At 41.8% G+C, this 27,361-nt stretch overlaps 1 protein-coding gene across 1 annotated transcript in view; it reads left to right on the top strand.

The window, feature by feature from the left end:
- CTPS2 (CTP synthase 2) overlaps window positions 1-27,361 on the top strand; it is a 459,116-nt gene that overhangs the window by 329,015 nt on the left and 102,740 nt on the right. The window contains exons 15-16 of the mRNA XM_082245048.1: window positions 12,324-12,420; window positions 18,078-18,133. Coding sequence (XP_082101174.1) covers window positions 12,324-12,420; window positions 18,078-18,133 — 153 coding nt within the window. The remainder of the gene's footprint in view (window positions 1-12,323; window positions 12,421-18,077; window positions 18,134-27,361) is intronic.

Raw genomic sequence — 27,361 nt, 5'->3', positions numbered from 1 at the left:
ACATCTCACGAGTAGAAGGAAAAAATGGATTCAATAAAATTTCAGCAAATTTTGGATGGTTACTTGATGCCATCTGTGAAAAAGCTGAAGTTAAAGAGAGGATGGCTTCTACAAATGGATAATGATCCTAAACACATCTCGAAATCCACAGGGGATTACATCAAGAGGTGTAAACTGAAGGTTTTGCCATGGCCTTCACAATCTCCTGACCTCAACATAATTGAATGGATAGACCTTAAAAGAGCAGTGCGTGACAGACAGCCCAGAAATCTCAAAGAACTGAAAGACTTTTGTAAGGAAGAAAGGGCAAAGATACCTCAAACAAGAATTGAAAGACTTTTGGCTGGCTACAAAAAGCGTTTACAAGCTGTGATACTTGCCAAAGGGGGCAGTACAAGATATTAACTCTGCAGGGTGCCCAAACTTTTGCAGACGCCATATTTTGTTTTCTGTTATTTTCAAAGTGTAAATGATGGAAATAAAATCTAACTTTTGTTGACATATTATAAGAATGTCTAATCTGTAATTTGATGCCTTTTTAAAATTTTCCATCTTTCGTTGGCTTCTTTATGCACATTAACCACCTACCGACCGCCGCAAGTACATATACTGCGGCGGTCAGCCCCGTGCAGCCAAAGTGACGTATGGGTACGTCACTCGCCCGCGAGCCAATAGGGGGCAAGTGAGCGCGCCGCCAGGGGCGCGCTCCCGCTCCCGCTCATTCACGTACATCCCTGTGCGAGTGACGGGCGGCTCCGATGTCCGCCGGTCACTCGCGATCTCCCGCTGGAGAGGGAGAAAGGCAGGCGGCTAATGTAAACAAAGCCGCCTGTCATTCTCCCTGATGTAACAACAGAGATCATACGATCCTGCTATGTAGGATCGTATGTCTCTGTGGTTACATCAAAAGCCACGCCCTTTACAGTTAGAAGCACGCCCGTAGGGACACACTTAACCCCTTGCTCTATAATAAAGTTAACCCCTTCCCTGCCAGTGTCATTTTTACAGTAACAGTGCATATGTATAGTACTGATTACTGTAGTAATGTCACTGGTCCCCCCAAAAGTGTCAAAAATGTCAGTCAAGTGTCCGATCTGTCTGACGCAAAGTTGCAGTCCCCCCCAAAAAAATCGCAGATTGCCGCCATTACTCGTTAAAAAACTATAAAAATTACATAAATCTTTCCCGTAGTTAGCAAACGCAATAACTTTTGCGCAAACCAATCAAAATATGCTTATTGCAATTTTTTTTCACCAAAAATATGTAGTGGAAAACAAATTGGCCTAAAATGTTAAAAAAAATTGATTTTTACTTTTTTTGGGGGGGAATTTCATACAAAAAAATTTAAAAAATATTATTTTTTTCAAAATTGTCGCTCTTTTTTTGTTTATAGCGCAGAACGTAAAAATCGCACAGGTGATCAAATACCACCAAAAGAAAGCTCTGTTTGTGGGGAAAAAAAGGACGTCAATTTAATTTGGGTGCAGCGTTGCATGACTGCGCAATTGTCCGTTAAAGTCACGCACTGCCGAATCGCAAAATAGGCCCTGGTCTTTGAGCAGCCAAATCCTCCAGGGATAAGTGGTTAATACAAATTTTTACCTGGGGTGCCCAAACTTTCGATCCCCACTGTATATAATGTGAATTAAATACAGTGGGTACGGAAAGTATTCAGACCCCCTTAAATTTTTCACTCTTTGTTATATTTCAGCCATTTGCTAAAATCATTTAAGTTCATTCTTCTTCCTCATGAATGTACACACAGCTCCCCATACTGACAGAAAAACACAGAATTGTTGACATTGTTGCAGATTTATTAAAAAAGAAAAACTGAAATATCACATGGTCCTAAGTATTCAGACCCTTTGCTCATTATTTAGTAGAAGCCCCCTTTTGATCTAATACAGCCAGGAGTCTTTTTGGGAAAGATGCAACAAGTCTTTCACACCTGGATTTGGGGATCCTCTGCCATTCCTCCTTGCAGATCCTCTCCAGTTCTGTCAGGTTGGATGGTAAACGTTGGTGGATAGCCATTTTTAGGTCTCTCCAGAGATGCTCAATTGGGTTTAAGTAAGGGCTCTGGCTGGGCCATTCAAGAACAGTCACGGAGTTGTTGTGAAGCCACTCCTTCCTTATTTTAGCTGTGTGCTTAGAGTCATTGTCTTGTTGGAAGGTAAACCTTCGGCCCAGTCTGAGGTCCAGAGCACTCTGGAGAAGGTTTTTGTCCAGGATATCCCTGTACTTGGCCGCATTCATCTTTCCCTCGATTGCAACCAGTCGTCCTGTCCCTGCAGCTGAAAAACACCCCCACAGCATGATGCTGCCACCACCATGCTTCACTGTTGAGACTGTATTAGACAGGTGATGAGCAGTGCCTGGTTTTCTCCACACATACCGATTTAGAATTAAGGCCAAAAAGTTCTATTTTGGTCTCATCAGACCAGAGAATCTTATTTCTCACCATCTTGGAGTCCTTCAGGTGTTTTTTAGCAAACTCCATGCGGGCTTTCATGTGTCTTATACTGAGGAGAGGCTTCCGTCGGGCCACTCTGCCATAAAGCCCCGACTGGTGGAGGGCTGCAGTGATGGTTGACTTTCTACAACTTTCTCCCACCTCCTGACTGCATCTCTGGAGCTCAGCCACAGTGATCTTTGGGTTCTTCTTTACCTCTCTCACCAAGGCTCTTCTCCCCCGATAGCTCAGTTTGGCCGGACGGCCAGCTCTAGGAAGGGTTCTGGTCGTCCCAAACGTCTTCCATTTGAGGATTATGGAGGCCACTGTGCTCTTAGGAACCTTAAGTGCAGCAGAAATCTTTTTGTAACCTTGGCCAGATCTGTGCCTTGCCACAATTCTGTCTCTGAGCTCTTCAGGCAGTTCCTTTGACCTCATGATTCTCATTTGCTCTGACATGCATTGTGATCTGGAAGGTCTTATATAGACAGGTGTGTGGCTTTCCTAATCAAGTCCAATCAGTATAATCAAACACAGCTGGACTCAAATGAAGGTGTAGAACCATCTCAAGGATGATCAGAAGAAATGGAAAGCACCTGAGTTAAATATATGACTGTCACAGCAAAGGGTCTGAATACTTAGGACCATGTGATATTTCAGTTTTCTTTTTTAATAAATCTGCAACAATGTCAACAATTCTGTGTTTTTCTGTCAGTATGGGGTGCTATGTGTACATTCATGAGGAAGAAGAATGAACTTAAATGATTTTAGCAAATGGCTGCAATATAACAAAGAGTGAAAAATTTAAGGGGGTCTGAATACTTTCCGTACCCACTGTATATAAAATTAATTATAAAGTGTTATAAATTGTCCATCATTAGTGTCCATAGACTCATACAGTGCTTTGTGCAGTCAAACAATTTAATCTATAAAGACAAAATCACCCATGTGCCGCCTCCTTTAACACAAACCACTCACGAAATCGCCATGACCGTCTATTGCAATGTGGATCATGCAGCTCTTTTCCCCTTTAAAGGGGGGGGGGGGATACCCAGGACCAGTAGCTCTCTCTCTTTCAGAGGAAATCGCTCTCCCATTCCAAACAGCACCAAGAAGGAAAAATAGCTTGCATGGTGTAAAATTCTCACTTTATTTAAAACACTCAAAATCACATGAATGCTCATTCTTATTCAAATGTGTATTGCCTTGCACCAGGGTTACATCGCTTTATCATATGAAGCATGGTATATCTCTCCTCTGAGATCATGACAGCAGATCATCCCGAATGTGAAGCAAAGCTCATGCTGCAGATCAACTACAGCTGGGTCTCTGCTTTCAGAAAATACAAAGTGTGTTTTCATGTAAAGAAATGTGTAAATTTGTATATGTGTGCAAAATGAAAAAAATGTCACAGGAACAGCAGAGACAGGCCATCGGCTGATTGACTTTATTTTTCATCCTGGCATACATCTTCCCAACATGGCAGTAATGTTGGCTGAATCTTTTGCATTCCAGCATCTTTATTTTCAGAGTAGTCCAAATTTGCAAAATGCAAATCAGTGTCCCCTGGTTCACCGCCACCTTTTCATTAAGGAAAATGTAGCAACTGGTATTCTTATTGTCAAGAAGGATTTTTTTATGAGTTAGTATTTGCTTTATGAGCCAAGCACTGTGATCAAAGAACAGGATTTGAAGGTGGATGGGGCTCTGCACTGGTAATGTTTTGATATATTCTGCCACGAGTCAAGTGTAGTCTCACTGACAAAGTTTGGAAAAAAAACATACACCAGTAGAAAATGATGAGTCTAAACTGATTTATTGGTTTGCACTAAAAGAAAATCCAACATGTTTCAGGGGCTAGAAAATACTTCCACTTCATCAGTGCTTCAGTCAAAGTAGAAAACGTGATTGGACTCAAAATCTGGCTTTCCTGTTTAAACCTATGTAAGGAAGTTAAAGCGGTTGTATCGTCACAAAAAACAAACAAACAAACCCTGCAGGACAAAGACATAATGAGCTAGTATGCATTGCATACTAGCTCATTATAAAATACTTTCCTTAGAACGAAGCCCTGACACGGTCGCCCGGACACCGCTGAGGGAGCGGTCATGTTCCCTCGGCGACTCTTCCGGGTTCGGCGGCTCCGGCGCTGTGAGTGGCTGGAGCCGTGATGACGTCACTCCTGCGCATGCGCGTGGGAGGTCACTTTCCGGCAAGGAGACAGCAAGAAGCTCTGAAGGTCCACCAGACCTTTAGAGCGCATGCGCAGCTGGTGTCAGTGGCTGCATGCAGGGCTAATATCTCATAAACCATGCAGGTTTAGGAGATATTCATTGTATCTATAGGTAAGCCTTATTATAGCTGAGTTAAGTATACTCCGATACTACTGCTTTAAGTGTTCTTATCTTTACTGACATTCACACAGATGACGCTGGCTAGTAACTCACCTGGTTTCTTACTTTGATGAAGTGGGAGTGTTTTCTGGAGGGTCCTGAAATGTGTTGGATTTCTGTTACTACAACAATACATCAATTGGGACTCTTCTATCATTTAGTCTGGCACTCCTATTGATACATGTTTTTTTTTTTTTCTAGTAACCTGTTGGGTACTCACTGGAGGGTAGCCCTGTCCGTTGTGAGCAGCCTAGTGAACTCGGAATGTTTTTTTTTTTTTTTTTTTATCTCACTACCTTATATAAACTATCGTTAAAGGTTTTGTAAAGATTCAGATTTAAAAAAAAAAATAACAAACATTTCATACTTCCCTGCTTTGTGCAATTGTTTTGCTCAGAGCAGCCCCAATCCTCCTCTTCTCAGGCCCTCTTCCGGTGCTCTTGGCCCCTCCTCCTTGCCAAGTGCCCCCAATGCAAGCTGCCTACTCTGGGGGCACTCGTGCGTTAGACACACAAAGTGCAGCATGGCCCCGCCCCCCACTCCCTCCTCACTGGCTGTGATTGCCAATGGCTCCCGCTGCTGTGTCCCAACCAAGAAGGAGGGAGAGACCTGGGAGAGCTCCTGCACTCATACACATTGCTGGATCAGGCTCAGGTGAGTATAAGGAAGGGGAGGAGGGGTTGGGTTGGGGGGCTTAGGGGAAGCTTTACCCTGAAGGTTTTTACTTTCATGCATATATTGCATAAAGGTAAAAAACCTTAAGCCTGTAGAACCACTTTAAAGTCCCAGCACTTCCTTGAATACTTTTTTCTTTGTTGTAGACTAGAGCAAATGCAGGCCTAGCAGAAATACTGAGTGGACTTTTTTGTGTCTGTTCCCTACTGCATTAATTATTATTAATTTGTAATCAATGATCAATATTAGGATAAGAGTTTCTGGTACTTTTGCATACATCTTGGTCTGCATGTAAATGTAAATATGAAGCAAAATATGAATAAAGATATGTGCAACAAAAAAGATTATTTGTACTGAATACCATAAGTATATGTATCAATCCAATATAGTCATCATAAAAAAATATATATTTTATTATGAAGGCTCTTTAAGTAATTTTCTTCTGTAAAACCTTTATTACGATGATAACATTTGCCATTGTAAATTATGCTGTATGATCTGCAACCATAATACATCTGTTCATTTGACCAGATAGCCAAAATAATGTTCTGCATACAAAACAGTAAACTAAGCCATTATTTATTACAAATTCAACAAAAATATAATTAAACTCTGCAATAAGCAGATGGCACTTGCAACTTCACAGTATCCCAGAGATCGAAAAGTAAATAAATTATCTATCTGACATCAACTGGGAGTTAGAAAAGAATCTTAATTGAGTATTTTTGTATAGAAATACCTTTTTTCAAATATAAGTTATAAATCCCATAAGAAGTCACATCTTCCTCAGCAAAGAAAAGAAGCATCCAGGGCATTTTAATTGACAACTGATCCATAAAAGTGGTACAGCCTGCCAGCACAGTTCAAGCAGAATAATGTACAACTCTGATCTAAGACCTTTACAGTTTACATGGCTGGAACTGTGTTTAATCCTCGCAGCTCTTAACCACTTAAGCCCCGGAGGATTTGGCTGCTAAACGACCAGAGGGCATTTTGCGATTCGGCACTGCGTGACTTTAACGGACAATTGCGCGGTCGTGCGACGCTGTACCGAAACGAATTTGGCGTCCTTTTTTTCCCACAAACAGAGCTTTCTTTTGGTGGTATTTGATCACCTGTGCGATTTTTTGATCACGCGCTATAAACAAAAAAAGAGCGTAAATTTTGCAAAAATAGCAATATTTTTCCCTTTTTTTTATATGAAATTCCCCCAAAAAAAAATGTAAAAATCAAAATTTTTTAATATTTTCGGCCAATTTGTTTTATGCTACCTATGTTTGGTAAAAAAAATCGCAAAAAGCGTATTTTGATTGGTTTGCGCAAAAGTTATTGCGTTTACTAACAAAGGGAAAGATTTTTGTCATTTTTGTTGTTTTTTTTTTTAACGCGTAATGGCGGCGATCTGCGATTTTTTTTGCGGTACTGCGACATTGCGGCGGACAGATCGGACCCTTGACTGACATTTTTGACACTTTTGGGGTTACCAGTGACATTTCTACAGTAATCAGTGCTATACATATGCACTGTTACTGTAAAAATGCACTGGTAGTGAAGGGGTTAACTTTATTTGAGAGGGAGGGGCTGTGTGTGTCCCTAGGGGCGTGATTCTAACTGTGATTGGCTGTGGCTTCAACTGTATGCAGAGTGATCAATGGATCTACATAGTAGATCCATGTGATCAGCTCTCATACAGAGAGGAGAATGACAGGCAGCTTGTTTACACAAGCTGCCTGACTATCTCCCTCTCCCCCGCCGATCGCAGAGTGGCCGGCGGCGATCGGGTCCGCCGGTCACACGCGCGGGGGGGTCCGTGACCACGCGGGAGCGGGAGCGCGCCTCCGGCGGCGCGCGCTCGCTCCCTAAACCCTCACAGGCGAGCGACGTAGACCTACGTCACTTTGCCTGTGAGGGGCTGACCGCCGCCGTAGATAGTCGTGCGGCGGTCGGCAAGTGGTTAAGATGTGACATAAATGGGACGTTGTAGGATACTTGAGCACCAAAGTAATTCTAGTGAAATGTGTTGCTTTTACAAATACCTGTAGATTTTTCCCCGTCTTTGAAGCCAAACAGCATCCTGGTAGCTTTGTAGTTATTTGTGTTTCTGGAGAGATCTGAGAATGAAAAAAAAAAAAAAAAAAAAAAGACCACAGATATACAGGTAAAAAAAACCCAGAAAACAATGACAAAAAAACAAATTGAAATCTGAACTCCAATGCTATGTTAAATACACACGAATGATAATTGGGCAATGAAGAATTGGCAGCTTACTGTGCTCTTCCTTATTTTAAGCAAGTTCATTGTATTAGAATGTCTGCACTGTGCAATATAACAGAGTCCGGTTGGCTGTCATTGCTGTCCCTCACTTTTTGTATCTAAGCACTGAGGTGTAGGGCAATACAGAAAGTGTATTTATAGCAGTGTTTCTCACCTTTTTTTCAGTCAAAGCACCCTTTAAAAATTATGGAAAATCTAGAGGCACCCTTCAAAAATCATGGATAGTCTTGAGGCACCCCATTCTAAAATGTAACAACTATTCTAATTGTATTACATAATGCAGCAACATCCACACTAGTAGGACACCCAACGTTAAAGGTGATTTATGCTTCCAAAGCAAATACGCTTTTGCAAACTGATACTGACTAGTATTCCAATGTCTCTCTTCTCCATCACGTTAATCCATCTTTTTCTCCATCACGCTTATGTGACCCCCATTGATGATGGAGAGGGGCAGGGAAGGTCAAACAAGGTTGCTATGCAGGTGACTGACATCCTCCATATCAAATGATACTGCCATTGGTCATTAGAATGCCAGCAGGTAGAAGGTTGTAATGGTGCACAATGAAAACCTATGGCTTTGTGTAACTAAAAAGCAGGCTTCATCGAAACGCTGGCTTGAATACAATTTTTGGGCAATTTTTAGGCATTTTGCCAAGGCACCCCTGAAGAAACCTCAAGGCACCCCAGGGTGCCTGGTCACCCTAGTTGATAAAGGCGGTTTTAAAGCCACAATGGGATGATTTAAATAAATATATAAATAAGTGTTATTCAAATATGTAAAACTCAAAAAGTGCCTTCTGTTTCTCACAGCCTCCTCCAAATCTCCAATTTCCATTATTCCTGCTGTGATCTGATATTTTGTTATCCTGGTGGAGGGTAGCAACGTTCATTCTCCATGGTCCTACTGTATGTGGGAACATAGCCATCCTCTCCTGCTTTATCCCGAGATGGGCCATCAACTATAGGATTTGTAGTGTGCATAGAGCAGTGTACATTACTAGCACACTACTCATTTCAAGCAAATAAAAGGTAGACAGAAAAAGGAGAGGTCCTGGAGCTCACAGAGGCTGTTACAAGGATGCTGAAAAAACACTGTAACAAATGATTTAATAAAAAATAGATTACAGAGCCATTCAAATGACTTTAAAATTAAAATAACAAACATGTTACACTTAGTAGCGCTTTGCAATGGTTTGGCAAAGAGCAGCCCCAATCCTTCTCTTCTCGGGTCCCCCACAGGCACTCCTGCCCCACCTGTAAGTCCCCAAAGCTTCTTGCTACGTGGGCACTCATGTGTGCTCGCTCCCGAGCCTTGCCTCTTCATCACTGGCTGTGATTGACAGTAGCGCCAATGCCTTTCACTGCTGTATCTGAGCTGATGAGGAGGGAGAGAGCAAAGAAAATCTCAGCTCTTGTACACATTGCTGGACTGAGAACAGGCTCATGTATGTATTTGGAGGGGGCTGTCGGGGTAGCTGCATGCAGAAGATTTTTTACCTTATTGCATCGAATGGAGTAGGGTAAAAAGCCTCCTGTCTTTATAACCACTTTAAATTAAAACTATAGGCAAAACCTTTTTTTTTTGGATAAAGTAAGGAAGGGTCATAACTCCTTTTTTTTCCATCTGTGTCCCACTGGGAAGATTTCCCTTCACTACCTGTCCCATAGCCAAAACAAGTGAGAAGTGAGAGGAAATACCTATAAATTAAGGGAATCCCTTGGGGACCCTCAAGTCACCAGAACTAGTGTCCCCATTGAAAGATTTCCTTCTATTACTCTTCTAAGGACAAGCCAAAATTTGAGATTTTCTTTTACTTTCACTGATAATGGTAACAGGACAAATAGAGAGGATGAATCTCCCTAATAGGGACACAGACTGCAGTAAAAACTGACAGGGAACGCATTGCATCCTGGACTTCCTGGTTTGACACAAGCAGATTGATTTTTACCAAATGTAAATGCACTACTGTGATTTTTTATAAATAAAACTATTCGTACAGGTTTACACTATGGAGTCTATTTTTGCCATTTCGATGTACTACTGACACTGCTGGGGATTGGAAGGAGAGTCCGTCAGAGGCATACAGCCAGGTTTAGCTGTAAAGGCTGGATACCCCTGTTGCAAGGGGAGAGACGTCTGGTGAGTGAAATAGCAGGAGAGGGGCACAAGTGGAGACACAGGAAATCTGCATGCTGTTGCACAACTCCCTGGTTGTAACACCACCAAGTATCACTCCTTTTACTGATACCACAACAAGGACCAGCAAGGAGAGCTGGAGTGCTAGACTAACTAATGAGATACTGCATAATATTTATGGCTTGTTCATTTTAGACACAGATCACTCACATAAATTGAACGGATATATTAGCTTTATATTGCACACAGAGCAGCACCAAAACCCATTTTCTACATAGGTTTAACACCTGCAAAGTTGTTGGTCAAAAGTTTGCTATTTGCGAAATTCGGAAATCCTTGGTTCATCATAAACCCATGGTAGAGGTGAACCCAAATCTCTTCCCTGGCGGTGGGAGCAGATGTTTGCAGTGGAGATATCAGGGTATGACATACAGATTTAGAGGTATAAAATGCTTTTGATTTCAATATACCTGTTAGCAAATAAATTTAATGTGCCAGTTTGATTTTAGACCATCAGCTTTACCTGCATCTAAAACATATATATCTTGCAATTTGCATTCTTTAATTCTGGCCAGACACCTTTTTATAGCAGTGACTTGGCCTGTTTTGTATGTAGTAATGAGTTGCCTCAATGTCAGTAGTCATTAGTTCACCTATGCAGAGCTATCAGATCACCAAGAGACAAGCTTAGCATGAGAAACATGTGCCTGGGGCTTATTTAAAGATAAAATTGCTTCTTGCAGCTTAATCCTCTCTCTAGGTAGGTTTAAGTGATATGTCGGCTGTGGTAAAAAGAAATTCTGGCGGGGTAAATCACTTGTGGTTGAATTTCAAAGTCTGTTCTCCTGCCGTGGGCATCACTATCCTAAATATAACACGATAAGTAAGACTTCAGCATATACCCATACTTAGTTTTGGTGAAATGGCTGTTAAAGTAATGCTAGTAGCTTAAATTGATTATGCAATGTCAAAAATGTGAAAACTGTAACTGACTTGGGTTTAAATGTTCAAGATCCAGGGCTGCTTTCTTCTTGATGCTGGATTCCCCACTTAGTGAGTTTCTGACTTTAAAGTAAACCTGTCATAAATGAAGTATGGAGGCTGCCATTGCTGGTCTTCTTCTAAACATGCTTCCTTCCTGTCTGTGTCTGTCATCGTTACTTGTTAAAGCGGTATTAAATCGCTGTTTTTCTTTCCTCTGGAACCTGCAAGGTAAAGCCATGATGTTCTAGTATGCATCGCATACTAGTACATCATTTGAAACTTACCTTAGAAGGAAGCCCTTCCAGCGGCGAGCTGTCACCGCTGACAAGGCCTCCATCTTCAACCGTCTTCCTTCTGGGTTTGCGGACTCTGGCTGTGTAAGTGGCCGGAGCTGGGATGGCGTCACTCCTGCACGTGTGGGCGGGACCCGACGTTTACGGCACAGGATTTTGAAGGAATTTCCCGGGTGGCCATTCCTTCAGAGAGCATGCGCCGGGGACATAACCGGCAGCACGAATAGTAAATATCTCCTAAACGGTGCTTGTTTAGGAGATATTTATAGTACCTATAGGTAAGCCTTATTATAGGCTTACCTATAGGTACAAATTATGCATGAGAATTTACTCCCACTTTAAGTCACCGACCCAGAATAAGCATGCCATAAATATTTGTCAGAAAAAAGGCAGAATTTTTATCTCTATACGAGTTCCAGGCTGGTAATTCAGGTAGAACTGAAGAGGCTGCATCAACATGACAACCAAGCAACTAGCATTTTTCAGAAGAAATAGTCAGCAATGGCAGCCTCCATGATTCTGTCATGGTAGGTTTCCCCTAAATAGACAGCTACACTTTAAGGAAAAAAGACAAGCCCTCTTCCACTCAGTCCCCCATTCTAAACCTCTTAAGCTATTAGGCTAAGTTGACACCCCCCCCCCCCCCCTCCCCTAGCCAAGTGAATAAATTACCTCTCAATGACTGTGATAGCCGGAAGTATTTGTATCCTCAATGCAGAAATCTCATCTGGTGCTTTCCACTCCTGTGCAATAACTCCCCATAGGCTTAAATTCAGATGTACTCCTATAGTAGAGATACTAGTAGTATGCTCCCCTTCTAGTCAATAAGGAGTGACTGTGCAGGCAGCAATGGCGGAGATTTCTACACCTGGGGTCATGGAGAGGTAAGTAAGCACAGGAATGAAACAGCAGACTCAAATAACTAGTGCCAGTAGAATTGGTACTGGATTGACAGTTTATTCTGAAGATCATTAGATGCTGATCCGAACAGGCCACAAAAGTACAAGTTATATTTCATATATTCAAGCTTATATAATCTAAAAATGCTTTTGTTTTCTAGTAGTCTTTGTATAATGCATTTTTGTTTATCGTCTTTTTATGGCTCTTTTTAGATCATTGATATGCCTGAACACAACCCAGGTGACATGGGTGGAACAATGCGGTTGGGGAAGAGAAAGACTGTTTTTACAGCCACCGATTCCATCCTAAGTATGTACCCATGTTACCAAAATTTCTTATAATATTGTTAAAGCTCAATTGTAGCCCAAACTTTTTTTAGCGCTGTACAAAGTAAGGAAGTGTTAAAAGGTCTGCTGTGTTGTATGTGACCCCCCCTGATTTGTTGTATGTGACTCCCTTGATTTCTCCTCATTTCAGCAGGCAGATACAAATAGCAATATAAAAGTTACAGAAATTCATATATGGCCGCTTTTTTTTACCTGCTAAGGATTTACATTTCTTATTCCTGAAATGTTTGGACACCACAGAGTCAGCCAAGTAGGTTGTTCAATTTGCAAGGGAATTTTCCTTTAGCTTAATGATCAAGGGGAGCCCTGTTGACTTCCATCAGTCAATTACATGCAAGCAAAAATATTTTCTATGGATGAGACTAGGATTTCTTTGCATTTATTAGGCTAAGGGAAAATTCCCATGCAAAGTGAACAACCTATTTGCCTTTAGTAAATCAACCCCATACTCTACATCAGATTACCAGTGGCTGGTGTCAAGTCAAATGAAGGTACTAGTTATATTAAAAAATATATTCAATGATTTATAATGGATAAATAAATGTATGAACCTATTTGTTTGTATGTGCCTGGAGTCTAGCTTTAAAGGGGTTGTAAAGGCGGAAGTTTTTTTTTTTTTTTTTCATCTTAATGCATTCTATGCATTAAAATAAAAAGCATTCTGTGTGCAGCAGCCCGCCTCAGCCCCCCTAATACTTTCCTGAGCCTCATCTCGATCCAGAGATGTGCACAAGTCCCTCGGCCATCTGGGACTCTCCCTCCTGATTGGCTGAGACACAGCAGTGGCCCTATAGGCTCCCACTGCTGTCAATCAAAGTCAGTTAGTCAATCAGTGGAGGGGGCGGGCCGAACCGCAGCTCTATGTCTGAATGGACACACGGAGCTGCAGCTCGGCTCGGTTGCCCTTATAGCAAGCTGCTTGAAAAAGGGAGGGGCCAGGAGCAACGAGGAGGAACCCTAGAAGAGGAGGATCCTGGCCACTCTGTGCAAATCCACTTCACAGAGCGGGTAAGTATAACATGTTTTTTTTTTAGTTTTTTTAAAAAAGCAGACTTTGCAATCACTTTAAATGCTTAGTGGCTGTCCTCTCTGTAGTGTTCTGTCCTCATTCAATGCTGCACATGAATTGTCATACCTGCATGTTTTTCATACGTTGCATCGGGGTCAAGTCCTGGGAAAAAAAGTGTGGGAACTCACCCAAGAAAGTACCTAAAATGGCCGTTTTCTGTGCTAAACAGTGCAAATACCAATATTTAAACTATAAACATGTGGCTAGCACTATTAGCAATTTGTTTAAGTTAATAAAAGTAAAAAAACATATTTCTCCATTTACACGAAGGTCAGGTTAATGTAACCCAGTCAGCACAGAGTTCCTACTTACATCAGAGTCTGCAGAATTCCCCCTTACAGTGCAAGGGAAGGGAAATGCTGCAGATTATGATCTAAAGGGGAACTGTGATATAAGGGGGGGCTCTGGTGATCAGAGACCACCTTCCGCAGAGTAAATACACTAAGGTGGGGGGGGGTCCTGATATAAGGGGGAACCTTTATATCAGTGTCCTCTTACATTATTGTATTCGCTCCTCCTTAAATCAGTGAACCCCCTCCCAAGACTGGCCTGGCAGCACGGTCACTGACCTCCTTACAGGTGCACCGTGCAGGGCTCAATCAGTCAGCTCCAGTTCGGTGGCTCTGATTTTATCCCATAGTCTCTTCTCCACAGTCCACACATGTGTCACTTCTCCCATGACCCCTATCCCACCGGCACTTCACTCTTGAGTCCTCTCCAGACTCCCCCTCAGAGACTGCAGACATGAGATGGTCAGAGATTGCGGACATGATACAAGAGATGGTTAGAGGCTGCGGACATGATGCAGGAAGTGGTTAGAGGCTGCGGACATGATATAGGAGGTGGTTAGAGGCTGTGGACATGATACAGGAGGTAGTTAGAGGCTGCGGACATGATGCAGGAGGTGGTCAGAAGCTGCGGACGTGGTACAGGAGGTGGTCAAAAGCTGCAGACATGGTACAGGAGATGGTCAGAACCTGCAGACATGGTACAGGAGATGGTCGGAAGCTGCGGACATGGTACAGGAGATGGTCGGAGGCTGCAGGCATGATACAAGAGATGGTCAGAGGCTGAAGACATGCTACAAGAGATGGTCAGAGGCTGCAGATATGGTACAGGAGATGGTCAGAAGCTGCAGAAATGGTACAGGAGATGGTTAGAGAATGCGGACATGGTACAAGAGACGGTTAGAGGCTGTGGACAGCCATATTTTAAATGGGAGCAGCTGCCATTTACAAGCAGCCTGTAAATTTACAGGTGGTTGGCAACACTGCGTCACACAATACTGTCCTCCTCTGCCTCCTTCCTTCACCCTCCCCTACAGTAGTGTCCTCCTCTGCCCCCCTCAAGTAGTGTCTTTCTCTGCCCCGCTTATATCATGACCCCCCAGTGCAGTGTCCTGCTGTGCCCCTTTCACCTCTCCACGTCAGTGTCCTCCTCTGCCTCCTTCACCCCCCCCCACAGTAATGTCCTCCTTTGCCCCCTTCACCCCATCCCTGCACAGTAATGTCCTCCTCTGCCCCCTTCACCCCCCCACAGTAATGTCCTCCTCTGCCCCCTTCACCCCCCCCTCCACAGTAGTGTCCTCCTCTGTGGCTGCCTCCTTTTTATATTACCCCCTCACAGCGTCCTCTTCTCTGCTGTTTGCGAGGCGCCGCCACCAAGACCCTCACATCAGTGTCCCCCTCTATGTCTCTGCTGTGGGGAGGCGCCATTGAATAACTGCGCATGTGCCCTCCTGGCCGAAAATGGGCGAGCATGTACAAGCTTTGTAGAGCCTGGTAGGCTTCAGAACGGAGCAGGCACAGTTAGTGTCTGCCACCAGGGCTGGTGCAAGTATTTTTGACACCCTTGGCAAAACCTCATTTTGCCGCCCCCTGGCTCCACCCCCTTTGCCCTGCGCATGTATACAGCAAAAAACCTAGACATGAGTCCCCACTCATGCCCATCAGCTTAAGGTGACCATATTTCCAAACTGCCAATCAGGGACACACCCCCCCCCCCTTCCCAAAAAAGATGATTTCAAAACCCTCGCCGACGATGGAATTCGTCACCCCTTTCCCTCCTGCGTGGCTATCTCTGTTATAGAGCGCTAGGAGGAAGTGATGTCACTTTAGAGCAGCAGTCCCCAACCTTTTTGACATGGGGGACTGATTTCGTAGAAGAAAATTTTGCCAAGGACTGGAGGGGGGGGAATGTGGTTTCAAGGTTGACGGGCGATTCAGTGGCTGTGATTTGTGCAAACGGCTGGTGTTAGCATTTAAATCATCCCGACACCATGCTTGATATAGTGTCAGGATGATTAAAGCACATTATTTCTATTATTACATTGTAATATATAATTAAATAGTTTAACTCACCATAATGCAGAATCAGTGGGAACCCTGGTCTTGTCACTTGCCACCAGATGCAGCGTGCCACTGTCGCCTTCTGCCAGATGCAGCATGTCACTTGCCACTGTCGCCTTCTACCAGATGCAGCGTGTCACTTGCCACTGTAGCTTTCTACCAGATGCAGCATGTCACTTGCCACTGTCGCCTTCTACCAGATGCAGCGTGTCACTTGCCACTGTCGCCTTCTACCAGATGCAGCGTGTCACTTGCCACTGTAGCCTTCTACCAGATGCAGCGTGTCACTTGCCACCATTGCCTGTCCCCAGATGCAGTCTGTCACTTGCCACCCGCAGCTGGCCACCAGATGCAGAGTGTCACTTGCCATCCGCAGCCTGCCACCAGATGCCATCTGCCACTTGCCACCCGCAGCCTGCCACCAGATGCAGTGTGTCACTTGCCTCCTGAAGCCTGCCACCAGATACCGTATGCCACTTGCCACCCGCAGCCTGCCACCAGATGCAGTGTGTCACTTGCCACCTGCAGTTTGCTACTTGCCACCCTCTCTGTCTCTTCTTTTCAGCAGGGCATGCTGGGGGCTGCAGTTTCCCCCAGTCCTCGGGACTATATGTCCCACGATCCTCTCTGCTACTTTTTTATTTATTTATTTTTCCTCTTGCCAATAGGAGAGGAAGGAGAGGAGACAGATAACGAGCGGCGGCTGTGGCAAGCCCCGTCCTGGAGAACACAGCAACACGAGGAGGAGGAGAGGGAGGGAGAGAAAGAAGAGCCTCTTCTCCTCCTCGTGCTGCTGTGTTCTCGGGAGCAGCGCTTGCCAGAACAGTGTAAGACACAGCCGCTCTGATCCTCTGCATTCTGCTCCCCGCTGCTGACAGAAGGAAGGAGAATGGGTAGGAAACAGAGCCCTCTTCTGACAGTGGCGGCTCGAGGGGGGGGGCGGAGGAGGGGCAGCACAGCTTTTCCTTTTTCAAAGGCCAGTCCTGCAGGACGTGGCTGATAAAGGGAACGTCATTCCTGCTGTGGAAAAAGTAGAGGAACGCCGTTCCCATGCGTTCCTGCAGGACTCAAGCCCTGCTTTGCATGTTTGAAATGTGTTTCAGTCTTGGCATAAAATGGTAGAAGAATTCTACAGTGCACAAAATCTTTGAATTCACTGTGATAACCAGCAGTGTCACCCATGGAAAATCTGAGCTTTGTCCACTGCTTTCTTTTGAGTATGAAACATATTTTATATATTTAAAAATATTTTAAGTCTATTCTGTGCCATGTTTTTGTTTTTTCCCCAGGCTAAAAAATACACTCATAATAATAGCTTTACCAAGTTAACCCCTTGGCGCCAGCACCTCCTGGCCATTTAAAGAGTTTAAGATGCCAGGAGGCGGGGCAGGGTTTATGATCATGTGACCGCCGGGATAGGCTATTACGTCGGTCACATGATCAGAAAGGAGGAAGATCGGATTTCTGTTAGCCACTGGTAACTGTGCCAGGAGCGCTCAGGGCATGTGCTTTTGGCACAGCTCTTTTTGCAATATTGCACGCAAATATGGCACACTCAGTGCCAAGACCCACCTGCCGAGAGGCCGCATATTTGTACGCTGTCAGCGACAACAGGTTAAAGTATATGTATAGCCCAACCTTTTTTTGTTAAATTTGTATAAAGTAAGGAAGGATTAAAAAACTTGAAGTTTTTTTTTTTTTTTTCTTGTTACTGTATCCCTGCTGGGGGGAGGTCCATTCTCTCGATTTGTCCTGATGACCATTGTTAGGGCCTGGGGGGGAGGTCTGTCCTTTCGATTGGTCCTGATGACCATTGTTAGGGCCTGGCGGGGTCAATTCTCTCTATTTGTCCTGGTGACCATTGTTAGGGCTGGTGTCGACAGAATTGATTTGACAGTGGCATCAGTTTGAGACACTTCTAAGATCATTCATAATGTATTGAAAAGTGCGTTTGACCTGTGGTTGACCTCCTTCTGACCTGCATTGACCTGCTTCAGGATGGTTTTGCATTGCTATAGGCTTGTATAAGAATGAAAAACCCTCTTAAACAGATGCTCATCAACCCAGACCCTAACCAAGCCAAAAAGTGAAGGGAAGTACAAAGTTTTACAATTGTTAAATGTGTAAAATTTGCATTAGACTATATTGTGTATAGTTGTTTGGACTGATTTATTAGCACTATAAATTTCTATCTATTTTTAGTGAAACTCTACAATAATGCTGAATTTATAGAAGAGCGCCATAGACATCGGTATGAGGCAAGTATTCCTAAAAGGCACATTTTTTAGGCTTTAATTTATAAAAATTTACAACAAAAAGGATAATAAATGAGACAAAGTTTTGAAATTCCTTGGAATCCTGGTGCAAAATCTTTCAGCCCCAGTTATGTGACATACTTTTTTTTTACACATAAAAACTTTCTAGGGTGCCTTTTAGCCCCAGTTACGTGACATACTTTTTTCTGTTTAAAATGAATGTACTATACTTTACATATTTTATGGATAAACAATGCAAACAGATAAGCTGTGTACTAATTTTATCAATTTTTGATAATGTTCTGAACAACCTCCTTTCTTTGTGTAATTTGAATTACATATGCACAGGGGACCACCTTATTGCTCATTCTGTTTTCCATTGCTATGCATTAGTTGTGCTTTACTACTCACACCCCAAAGTAACCCATAAAGAAAATTTCAGGTCCCGGGTAACCCCTTCAAAAACTAATTAAATTGTAGACAAAATGCCCCTTACATTGGTTTTCCATGGAAAGAATGCAACCCTTGCAGTGGTGATCAGATTGCTGTACTTACAGACAACTAAAAATATAATTGGTGCCATCCTACTGGCTGTGCCAAGTGGCACTGGGAAAAGGATGTGGACAGAGAATGGCGATCAGTGCTTTGGGGAGGGATTACTGGAACCAATCCCCCTCTAGCAGCTGGCGGGAGGAAGAAGAGGATTTCAGTTTTAATAATTTTTCCCCCCCCTCTCTACCACAGCAGTCACCCTCTCTTTCCACACCTTTTCTCCCTGCTGCTCAGGGCCCTCGTTGTGTGCTTCCTGCTGTGTGCCTACCATGCTGTATGCCACTCTTTCCTGCAGCAGTGCCGTCTTCCCTTAATCCTGCCAGCTGCACACAGCACACTAGGCACATAGGGGAATGTTTCAGAATGGGAAGTGCAGAAGGGGCCAGTAAATATGTCATATTTAACCTGTTCTGGACTGCCCTGCACAGATATCACAGATATACTGTGGCAGGGCGGCCCTCCTGCACTAAAAAACAAAGCTCAATCTGTGCAATTGTCAGTTTAAGAAACGCAGTGCCGTAAAGCAAAAAATGGCCTTGTCAAGAAAAAGAGGTAAACCTTCCGGGGGCTGAGGTGGTTAATAGCCCCTTCCTTACCTAAATGAACACAGTGTGTGATCTGTGAGTGATAGGTTTGACTTAGCAAAGGGTGTTGTCAGACTTTTGTAGAAAGACTGCTGTTTCCATTCAGGAAGCAAGGGTCCTACTTATAACATGCAGGAAGGAGACAGGCTTTTCCACTCCGGCTGTGGCTGTTTTTTAAAGAAAATGAAGTGTAGGACTTTGTGTACCTTTTTGTTTTGATGCACCAAGAATGCCTTTAGCTTAAACTGAAAGCTCAGTTAGGCTTTCACTGAGAAGAATGTGTACTCAAACAGCAAACAAAGGGGTGTAAAGTTTGCAAAGAGTGTAGCTTTGATCCATAGAGGATGTAGTGTGGGAAGGGCTGGATTTCTGCATAGTCAACATAGGACCTCCCAGTTAAAATTCACCTTGTATAAAATACGTTTCCAGACTGCCATTCTGCCTGCCAGTGCCATTGGGCTGGGTCCTTATTTTGTTGTCATCTTATTTTGTTGGTATAATAGCTTACTGTGTACTAGAACTGAACTGCTAGCAGAGTAGGGTGACAGCTTGCCTTTCTCTTCTACTATTGGTCCTAGGTGTAGGGACAGAACAAAATATCTCCTTCAGCCTCTTCACCCCAACACCCGTGTTCCTTGTGTGGTTTTGGGAGTGGATCTTGTTAGTGTAATACCAAAGCTAACAAGATAAAGACAAACTCCAGTTAATTCAACTTCTTATATATAAGTATGTTCTGTTATTTTGGGGGTAATAACAAGTCACCTAAATGGTCAGTTAGAAGACTTCTAAATAATATTGTTCCTTCCTATACACCGAGGCCAGCTTCCTGCTTACCACTCCCTTCTCCTTCCTTCTCCATTGACTTTAATATAACATTTAATTTAATATAAATTTAAGACTTTAATATTAAATTGTACAGTTAGCAAGGGAATGAACACTGCCCCCCAAGTCTAGGTTGCATCTTAAGGTTAAAGCCTCATGCACATGGAAGTTTAGAGACTCAAAAGTGCACAAGTGTAAACATTCCTGGTGTTTTCCTGCACCTGGAGAGCGTCATTTAAAACAACTTAGTAAGTAAAAACAAAAGAAAAAAAAAACTTTTTTTTAATACATTTTTTAGTTTTTTTTCCTTATTAATCCTTAGTTTATCCTGTTTAGCCCTAACAAATGCGGCCTTCTCCTCCTCTTAGACATTATTCTTCTGCTGATATTTGTATTTCTATTTTGTCATACATTAATATTAAAACTTTTGGTTTTATTTAGTTTGTTCATACCTTTTTTTGTTACATTAAAAAAGTGCAAAATTGCAAAAAAAAAAAAAACTATTTAATTGTAAATAACTTTGCAATGATTTGTACTAGAATCTTATTTTTTGTGTTATTTTTAAATATAAAAATGATAGATATTTAAACATTTTATATACTGTAACTTCTTTTTAAATAACAATGATTACAATTGAAAAAGGTGCATTATTTTAGTTTTGTATCATTTCTTCTATGGAATAAATAAAACAAAAAGAATACATTTTGCATTATTAAACCCTTGTTTGTTCTAAAAAAAAAAAAAAAAAATGGATTACTTTGTTATCTTAAATATTAGCAAAATTATTACCTACACTCGCTGGGAGACAGAGCCTTCTCCTGCTAAGCTCCAAAACTCCAAAGAAAATCAGAGAGTCATCGTCTCTAAACTCATTTGAATCAAATTTAAAACCTTTTTTCTCTAGACAGGCTTTCACTTAATTGTCCCTTATTCCTTTGTTTAATCCTGTGTGTTTGAAAAGCTACCTTTAAACGCACTATATAAAATCAAGTTCATTATTATTAATATTATTATTACTAGTTTGAGAGCTCAAGAGATACAACATCTCATAACTCCTAAGAACTAATGCAAAACTGGAAAAAAAATAGAATGTAATTTTTCTATATATGAAAAATATTGTCTGTTGTTTTCTTTACATTTGTTCCAACTTACATTTAACTATGGGTTTCAGGAGCTGAATGCCTGTTAGAGCAGATAAGCTCTGCTTTTCTGAGAAATATTTTCTTGTATTGTCTGACACTAGGTCCCTCCGTTTATAACTGCAAAAATAATGATAATATAAATATATTCCATCATCATTTTAGCTTTGCTGATGGAGCACGTCTCCTTATTTACTACATATATTATACAAATCACCGGGTGATTTAAATATGCAGAAGACCTTTTCATTTAGTTCTCATCTATAAACCTATATACCTGGTTCACACATGATCAGTAGTTTACAGACCGAAAATTATCACATCTATACAACACTGGTTCTGAGAGCATAAACACATACATTTTGTCATCAAATGTTGGGAGAGTTTAAAGCATAAATTAATCTGGTTCCATTTTATGGGGGAAAAAAATTATAAAATTCCTAAAATTGATTGGTTCTGTGTTGGAATGTTCAGGTGTTTTTTTTTTAACTACTGAAATAATGAGTAATCTTTATGAAGTGTTATTCATAACAGTTTTTTTCTATTTCCCATTTATTGTAAGAAATATGTTACCACTGCAGTAGTTATTCACACTTGTGTGACACTTGTGTTTGGAATGTTGGGAAAATATGCATACCAGTGCCTTTGTGTCGGGCTGAAATTATGATGATGCAGAACAATAAAATGTCAGCTTTTCTGACTTTTTGCTATTCTGGTGTCATACTAAAGTACTTGGTTGGCAATTTTCCAGGAATTAGCAGTCCTACATGTATTCACATATTTCTTTAGCTTTGTGGAATTAAAAATATAAAATGTCTGTCAAATTGAAATCTGTACGGGAAAATGATCTTAAAGTATGTTATGTACTTTGTAGATAGATATAGGCACACTGGTGGTTCTCAGCAAAATATATCCTTTATGACCTTCATCCTGTTGACGTTGAAATACTAAACCTAGTACACTGCTGCAAACTTTTCAACATACCCTAATACTCAGAGGTGTTGGAAGTAGGCTCACTCTCTAATAACCCAAGTAAATATTAACCCGAATGTTGCCTTTTTATACCCATAAATGATCTCCCTAGAAATGTAAGTGCACAAAGCTTGATCCCCAGACACTGGAGATCGTCTTCCTTTCCTTCAGAAGAGAAATAATGAATTAAACAGGTTAAATGCATATTAGAAATAGGAAGAATACTGCTTACCAGACAGGATAGATTCAATGTATATAACTCTACATGGTATAGCTGGCTAGCTTAGTTGCCTAAGTTATAACAACATAAAAAAACATAACTGTTATACTGTGAACTAGTTGTTAAAGCAGAACTTAACTGTATTTGAACAGCACAAATAAAAACACTATTTTAATTAATTTTTAATATTTATAGCAAACAATCCTAAATAATGGCAGATGATTCATGTAGCAATCATTTCCTAAAATCCATCCGCCCTTAGTTTGATAATGCCCCAAAAAAGGGGTGCCAAACTCAATTTCATCACAAGCCGCATCGGCATTATGATTGCCCCCAAAGGGCCAGTTGTATCTGTAGACTAGATGTCCAGAGGACCTCATCCCCCTTACATCAAATGTCAAGAGCCCCCTACCATCAGAAGCCCCCTACCATCAGAGTCCCCCACCCTCCCTTACATCACATTGCACCCCCCCCCCACCCTTACCGTGTGCTGCTGCCAGGAAGAAGCTGGGGGTGGAGCTGGGAAACAGAAAGGTCTGGAGGAAGATCAGAGGAGGGCTTGAGTCAGCTGCTGGAGTCTGCTGAAAGCTGAGACCAGGGGAGGTGGAGACAAGGGAGTACTGGGGCTGCAAAAAGAGGTGGATAATTTGTAGGAGGATTTCTGTCCTCCTCTCTGCAGCCGACTGCTGAGACGGAGGGGAGAAGAGACAAGCCTCTCTGCAGCTGCATGGAGAAGCGCAAAATCTGGCAGAAAAGTTCTGTCCTTCTCTCTGCAGCCGACTAGCCTAGAGGGCTGTATTCGACCCACAGGCCTTGTGTTTGACACATGTGCCCTAGGAAATCTTGGGCATGCACAGTACATTATGCATAGACTGTTGGTACACTTTTGCAAGGTCAGGCTTGCAGGCAGGAGGATGTGCTTAGCTGAGAAAGCCAATACTCCCTCTTCCACATGAAAAAAAAATGTCCATGATGACTCCTGGGATGTATGATATCATTTTGGCCTAGGCCAAAAACCAACTGAAGAATTGCAAAAAAAAAAAAAAAAGTTTAAAACAAGTAAATATAATATATCTTCCTATCTATTTACTAAAGTGGCAGCTTAATCATCAAAAATAGTAATGATTGAGAGAGTAAAGTTCTGCTTTAAATCTAATTAAATTTAGCGCATCAAAGCACTGATCTGGGAGAAACTGTGGTGGAAATTTTTTTAAATACTTTGTGAGGTACTGGACACTGGCTTAGGCAAGAGGAGACAACTTACCTTGGAGAATACTTACTGCCTACCTCCCCTTCCTTCTTTTAGGTGTTACCCACTTTCTACTGCCACTCAATTTTCTTTTTACCCTTTTCCCAGAACCTCCCCCTCCCTCTATTTTTTTTGTATCCACTTTCAGTTTTCTCCGCTTATGCTCTTCCAACAGTAATTATGTACAAATTTGAATTCCTCCCACCCTCGCCTTTGAACAAGTTTCATAGTCAGGGAAAATGAAATAGTGGCAGCTCCCCCCCCCCCCATTTTCGCTTAAAAAATGTAAAAAATTCCAAGTAATATGAAAGTCCTAATATCAGTCTATAACCAAATGTTAGTCATACATGACTGGATTTCTCTTGTTCAGCTTGTGGGCTAAATGAGAGAAAATTATCAGAATTCCCATCCATGCTCTTTAGGAGAATAAAGGAATCACCTCTGTCATATATTACATTTAGGCAGCTGTAGCATCAACAGTTGCCTGATTTCACTAACAGCATCTGCACCTGTTAGGATGCAAGAAGATGAGTGTCACACTCTGCAATCTGCTCATCTTGGGAATTTATTCTGATAGCAATAAAGTGGCTGCATACATACAATATCTCACAAAAGTGAGTACACCCGTCACATTTTTGTAAATATTTTATTATATCTTTTCACATGACAACGCTAAAGAAATTACAATTTGCTACAATGTAAAGTAGTGAGTGTACAGCTTGTGTAAATTTGCTGTCCCCTCAAAATAACTCAACACACAGCCATTAATGTCTAAACTGCAGTACACGCATAAGTAAAAATGTCCAAATTAGACCCAAAGTGTCAATATTTTGTGTGGCCACCATTATTTTTCATCATTGCCTTAACCCTCTTGGGCATGGAGTTCACCAGAGCTTCACAGGTTGCCACTGGAGTCCTCTTCCACTCCTCCATGATGACATCATGGAGCTGGTGGATGTTAGAGACCATGCGCTCCTCCACCTTCCGTTTGAGGATGCCCCACAGATGCTCACTAGGGTTTAGGTCTGGAGACATGCTTGGCCAGTCCATCACCTTTACCCTCAGCTTCTTATGCAAGGCAGTGGTCGTCTTGGAGGTGTGTTTGGGATCGTTATCATGTTGGAATACTGCCCTGTGGCCCAGTGTCCAAAGGGAGGGGATCATGTTCTGCTTCAGTATGTCATAGTACATGTTGGCATTCATGGTTCCCTCAGTGAACTGTAGCTCCCCAGTGTCGACAGCACTCATGCAGCCCCAGACCATGACACTCCCACCACCATGCTTGATTGTAGGCAAGACACACTTGTCTTTGTACTCCTCACCTGGTTGCCGCCACACACGCTTGACACGATCTGAACCAACTAAGTTTATCTTGGTCTCATCAGACCACAGGACATGGTTCCAGTAATCCATGTCCTTAGTCTGCTTGTCTTCAGCAAATTGTTTGTGGGCTTTCTTGTGCATCATCTTTAGAAGAGGCTTCCTTCTGGGAAGACAACCATGCAGACCAATTTGATGCAGTGTGTGGCGTATGGTCTGAGTACTGACAGGATGACCCCCCACCCTTTAACCTCTGCAGCAATGCTGGCAGCACTCGTACGTCTATTTCCCAAAGACCACTTCTGGATATGACACTGAGCACGCCCACTCAACTTCTTTGGTCGACCATGGCGAGGCCTGTTCTGAGTGGAACCTGTCCTGTTAAACCACTGTATGGTCTTGGCCACTGTGCTGCAGCTCAGTTTCAAGGTATTGGCAATCTTCTTATAGCCTAGGCCATCTTTATGTAGAGCAGCTGTTCTTTTTTTCAGATCCTCAGAGAGTTCTTTGCCTTGAGGTGCCATGTTGAACTTGCAGTGACCAGTATGAAAGAGTGAGAGAGTGAGAGTGATAACACCAAATTTAACACACCTGCTTCCCATTCACACCTGAGACCTTGTAACACTGACGAGTCACATGAGACCTGGGAGGGAAAATGGCTAATTGGGCCCAATTTGGGCATTTTCACATAGAGGTGTACTGACTTTTGTTGCCAGTGTTTTAGACATTAATGGCTGTGTGTTATTTTGAAGGGACAGCAGATTTACACTGATATACAATCTGTACACTCACTACTTTACATTGTAGCAAAGTGCCATTTCTTCAGTGTTATCACGTGAAAAGATATAATAAAATATTTGCAAAAATGTTAGGAGTGTACTCTCTTTTTTGAGATACTGTATTAACTTAACCTAAGAAACCACACTCCACAAATGCATTTCACCTCTGATGGGCTTGTTTACAAGGATTGAGTAGGATTTGATAGGATGCAGTCACTGTTTGGCCATAAATTTTCCACATGGCTCAGTTGATTTATAAATCTACTTTTGTCCAATCAGATTTTGTTCAACCAGACGGTATGAATTTTGGCTGATTCAGCAGGAATCGTCTGAAATTTGAACCGTTCATAGTCAGCTTTACTTAGTCAAAGATATAGGTTTTTGGATAATTACTAATTCATAAAATGGTAATGTTTATTCATTTTGTATACTGACATTGGAAGGCATGCTGTTAAGTTTTATTTTGACACCAGCTTTATACTTTTCTTGATATGCATAGAAATAGTTAGCCTGAATCCCAACTGGGAGCCAGCCCTGTAACCTTCCGCCCAACCTTTCTATCCCTTGTTTTTCCTGGCTCTTCGCAGTCAAAGCAGGGAGTCTGACATTAGGTCTTTTTTATTTGGGTTCAAAGCAATTGATTTTTTCAGAGCTAAGCTCTAGTCGGAAGAAACAAGTTTGGAGATTCTGTCACTACAGGTATAGAAATATTAGCAACCCTGCTACTCTGCCCTTCTAACTTGTCTCTGTTGGGCTTTAATTATTCAATGTTTAGCTCCCAGTCTACACACCGTAGAAGATAAAAAGGCCAAATATCTGTTAGAAACATAATATAACATCAGAATGTCCATGTTATGTGTAGAAAAAGCTGATTATTTATGCATAAATGGAAGCTTAAGATGAATACATGTTCTCACCAATTCATTTTCTTTTTTCAATAAGAAAGTTGTTGAACTGATAAATGCTAAAAATATTTTTTCTTTCTGCAATTGGGCTGCATATAAAATCTGCTTAGTCAAAGCCCTTTGTTTCACTGTGCTAATACATCCCCAGATGTCTTTACCAACTTTGAATAGACTACAGATTCTTCAGAAAAATTACAAAATATATATTTTCTGCTTTGCTGATGTTGAGCTCTCTGGAGTCACCTTGTATTCTATGCAGATAGTATTCATATTTCTTATTACCTAAAGTAGAAAAATTAAAAGGAAACATATAATTGTGTACTGGACCAGTTTTATTAAATTTTTTGTTTTCATTTATAAAAAAAAAAAAAAGAAAATCGACTTACTGTATATGAAAAAATCTTTGTAAATACACAAATAAAAAAAAAAAAGTTTTATGGCCATATGCACAAAACAAGGGCAAAGCAAATTACATACCACAGAACACAAAAGTCAAATATAACAATGCTTTTTTAGTACAGGGCAAATATTCCATATATCTTTCACCAATAAACGCATGTGTACATAGAGCTTTTTATTTTCTATAAATCAAACAAAAAAGAACACAAAAGGGTCATTTCCCAAAACTGTTTTGAAGTGTGCTACTACTCTTCACCTTATAATTTACAACATTTGATAGTTTAATCTGA

The sequence above is a fragment of the Pelophylax lessonae genome (assembly GCF_965119305.1).
Source record: "Pelophylax lessonae genome assembly, chromosome: 2".
Classification (NCBI taxonomy): domain Eukaryota; kingdom Metazoa; phylum Chordata; class Amphibia; order Anura; family Ranidae; genus Pelophylax; species Pelophylax lessonae.
This window is presented reverse-complemented; position numbering and strand designations above follow the sequence as displayed.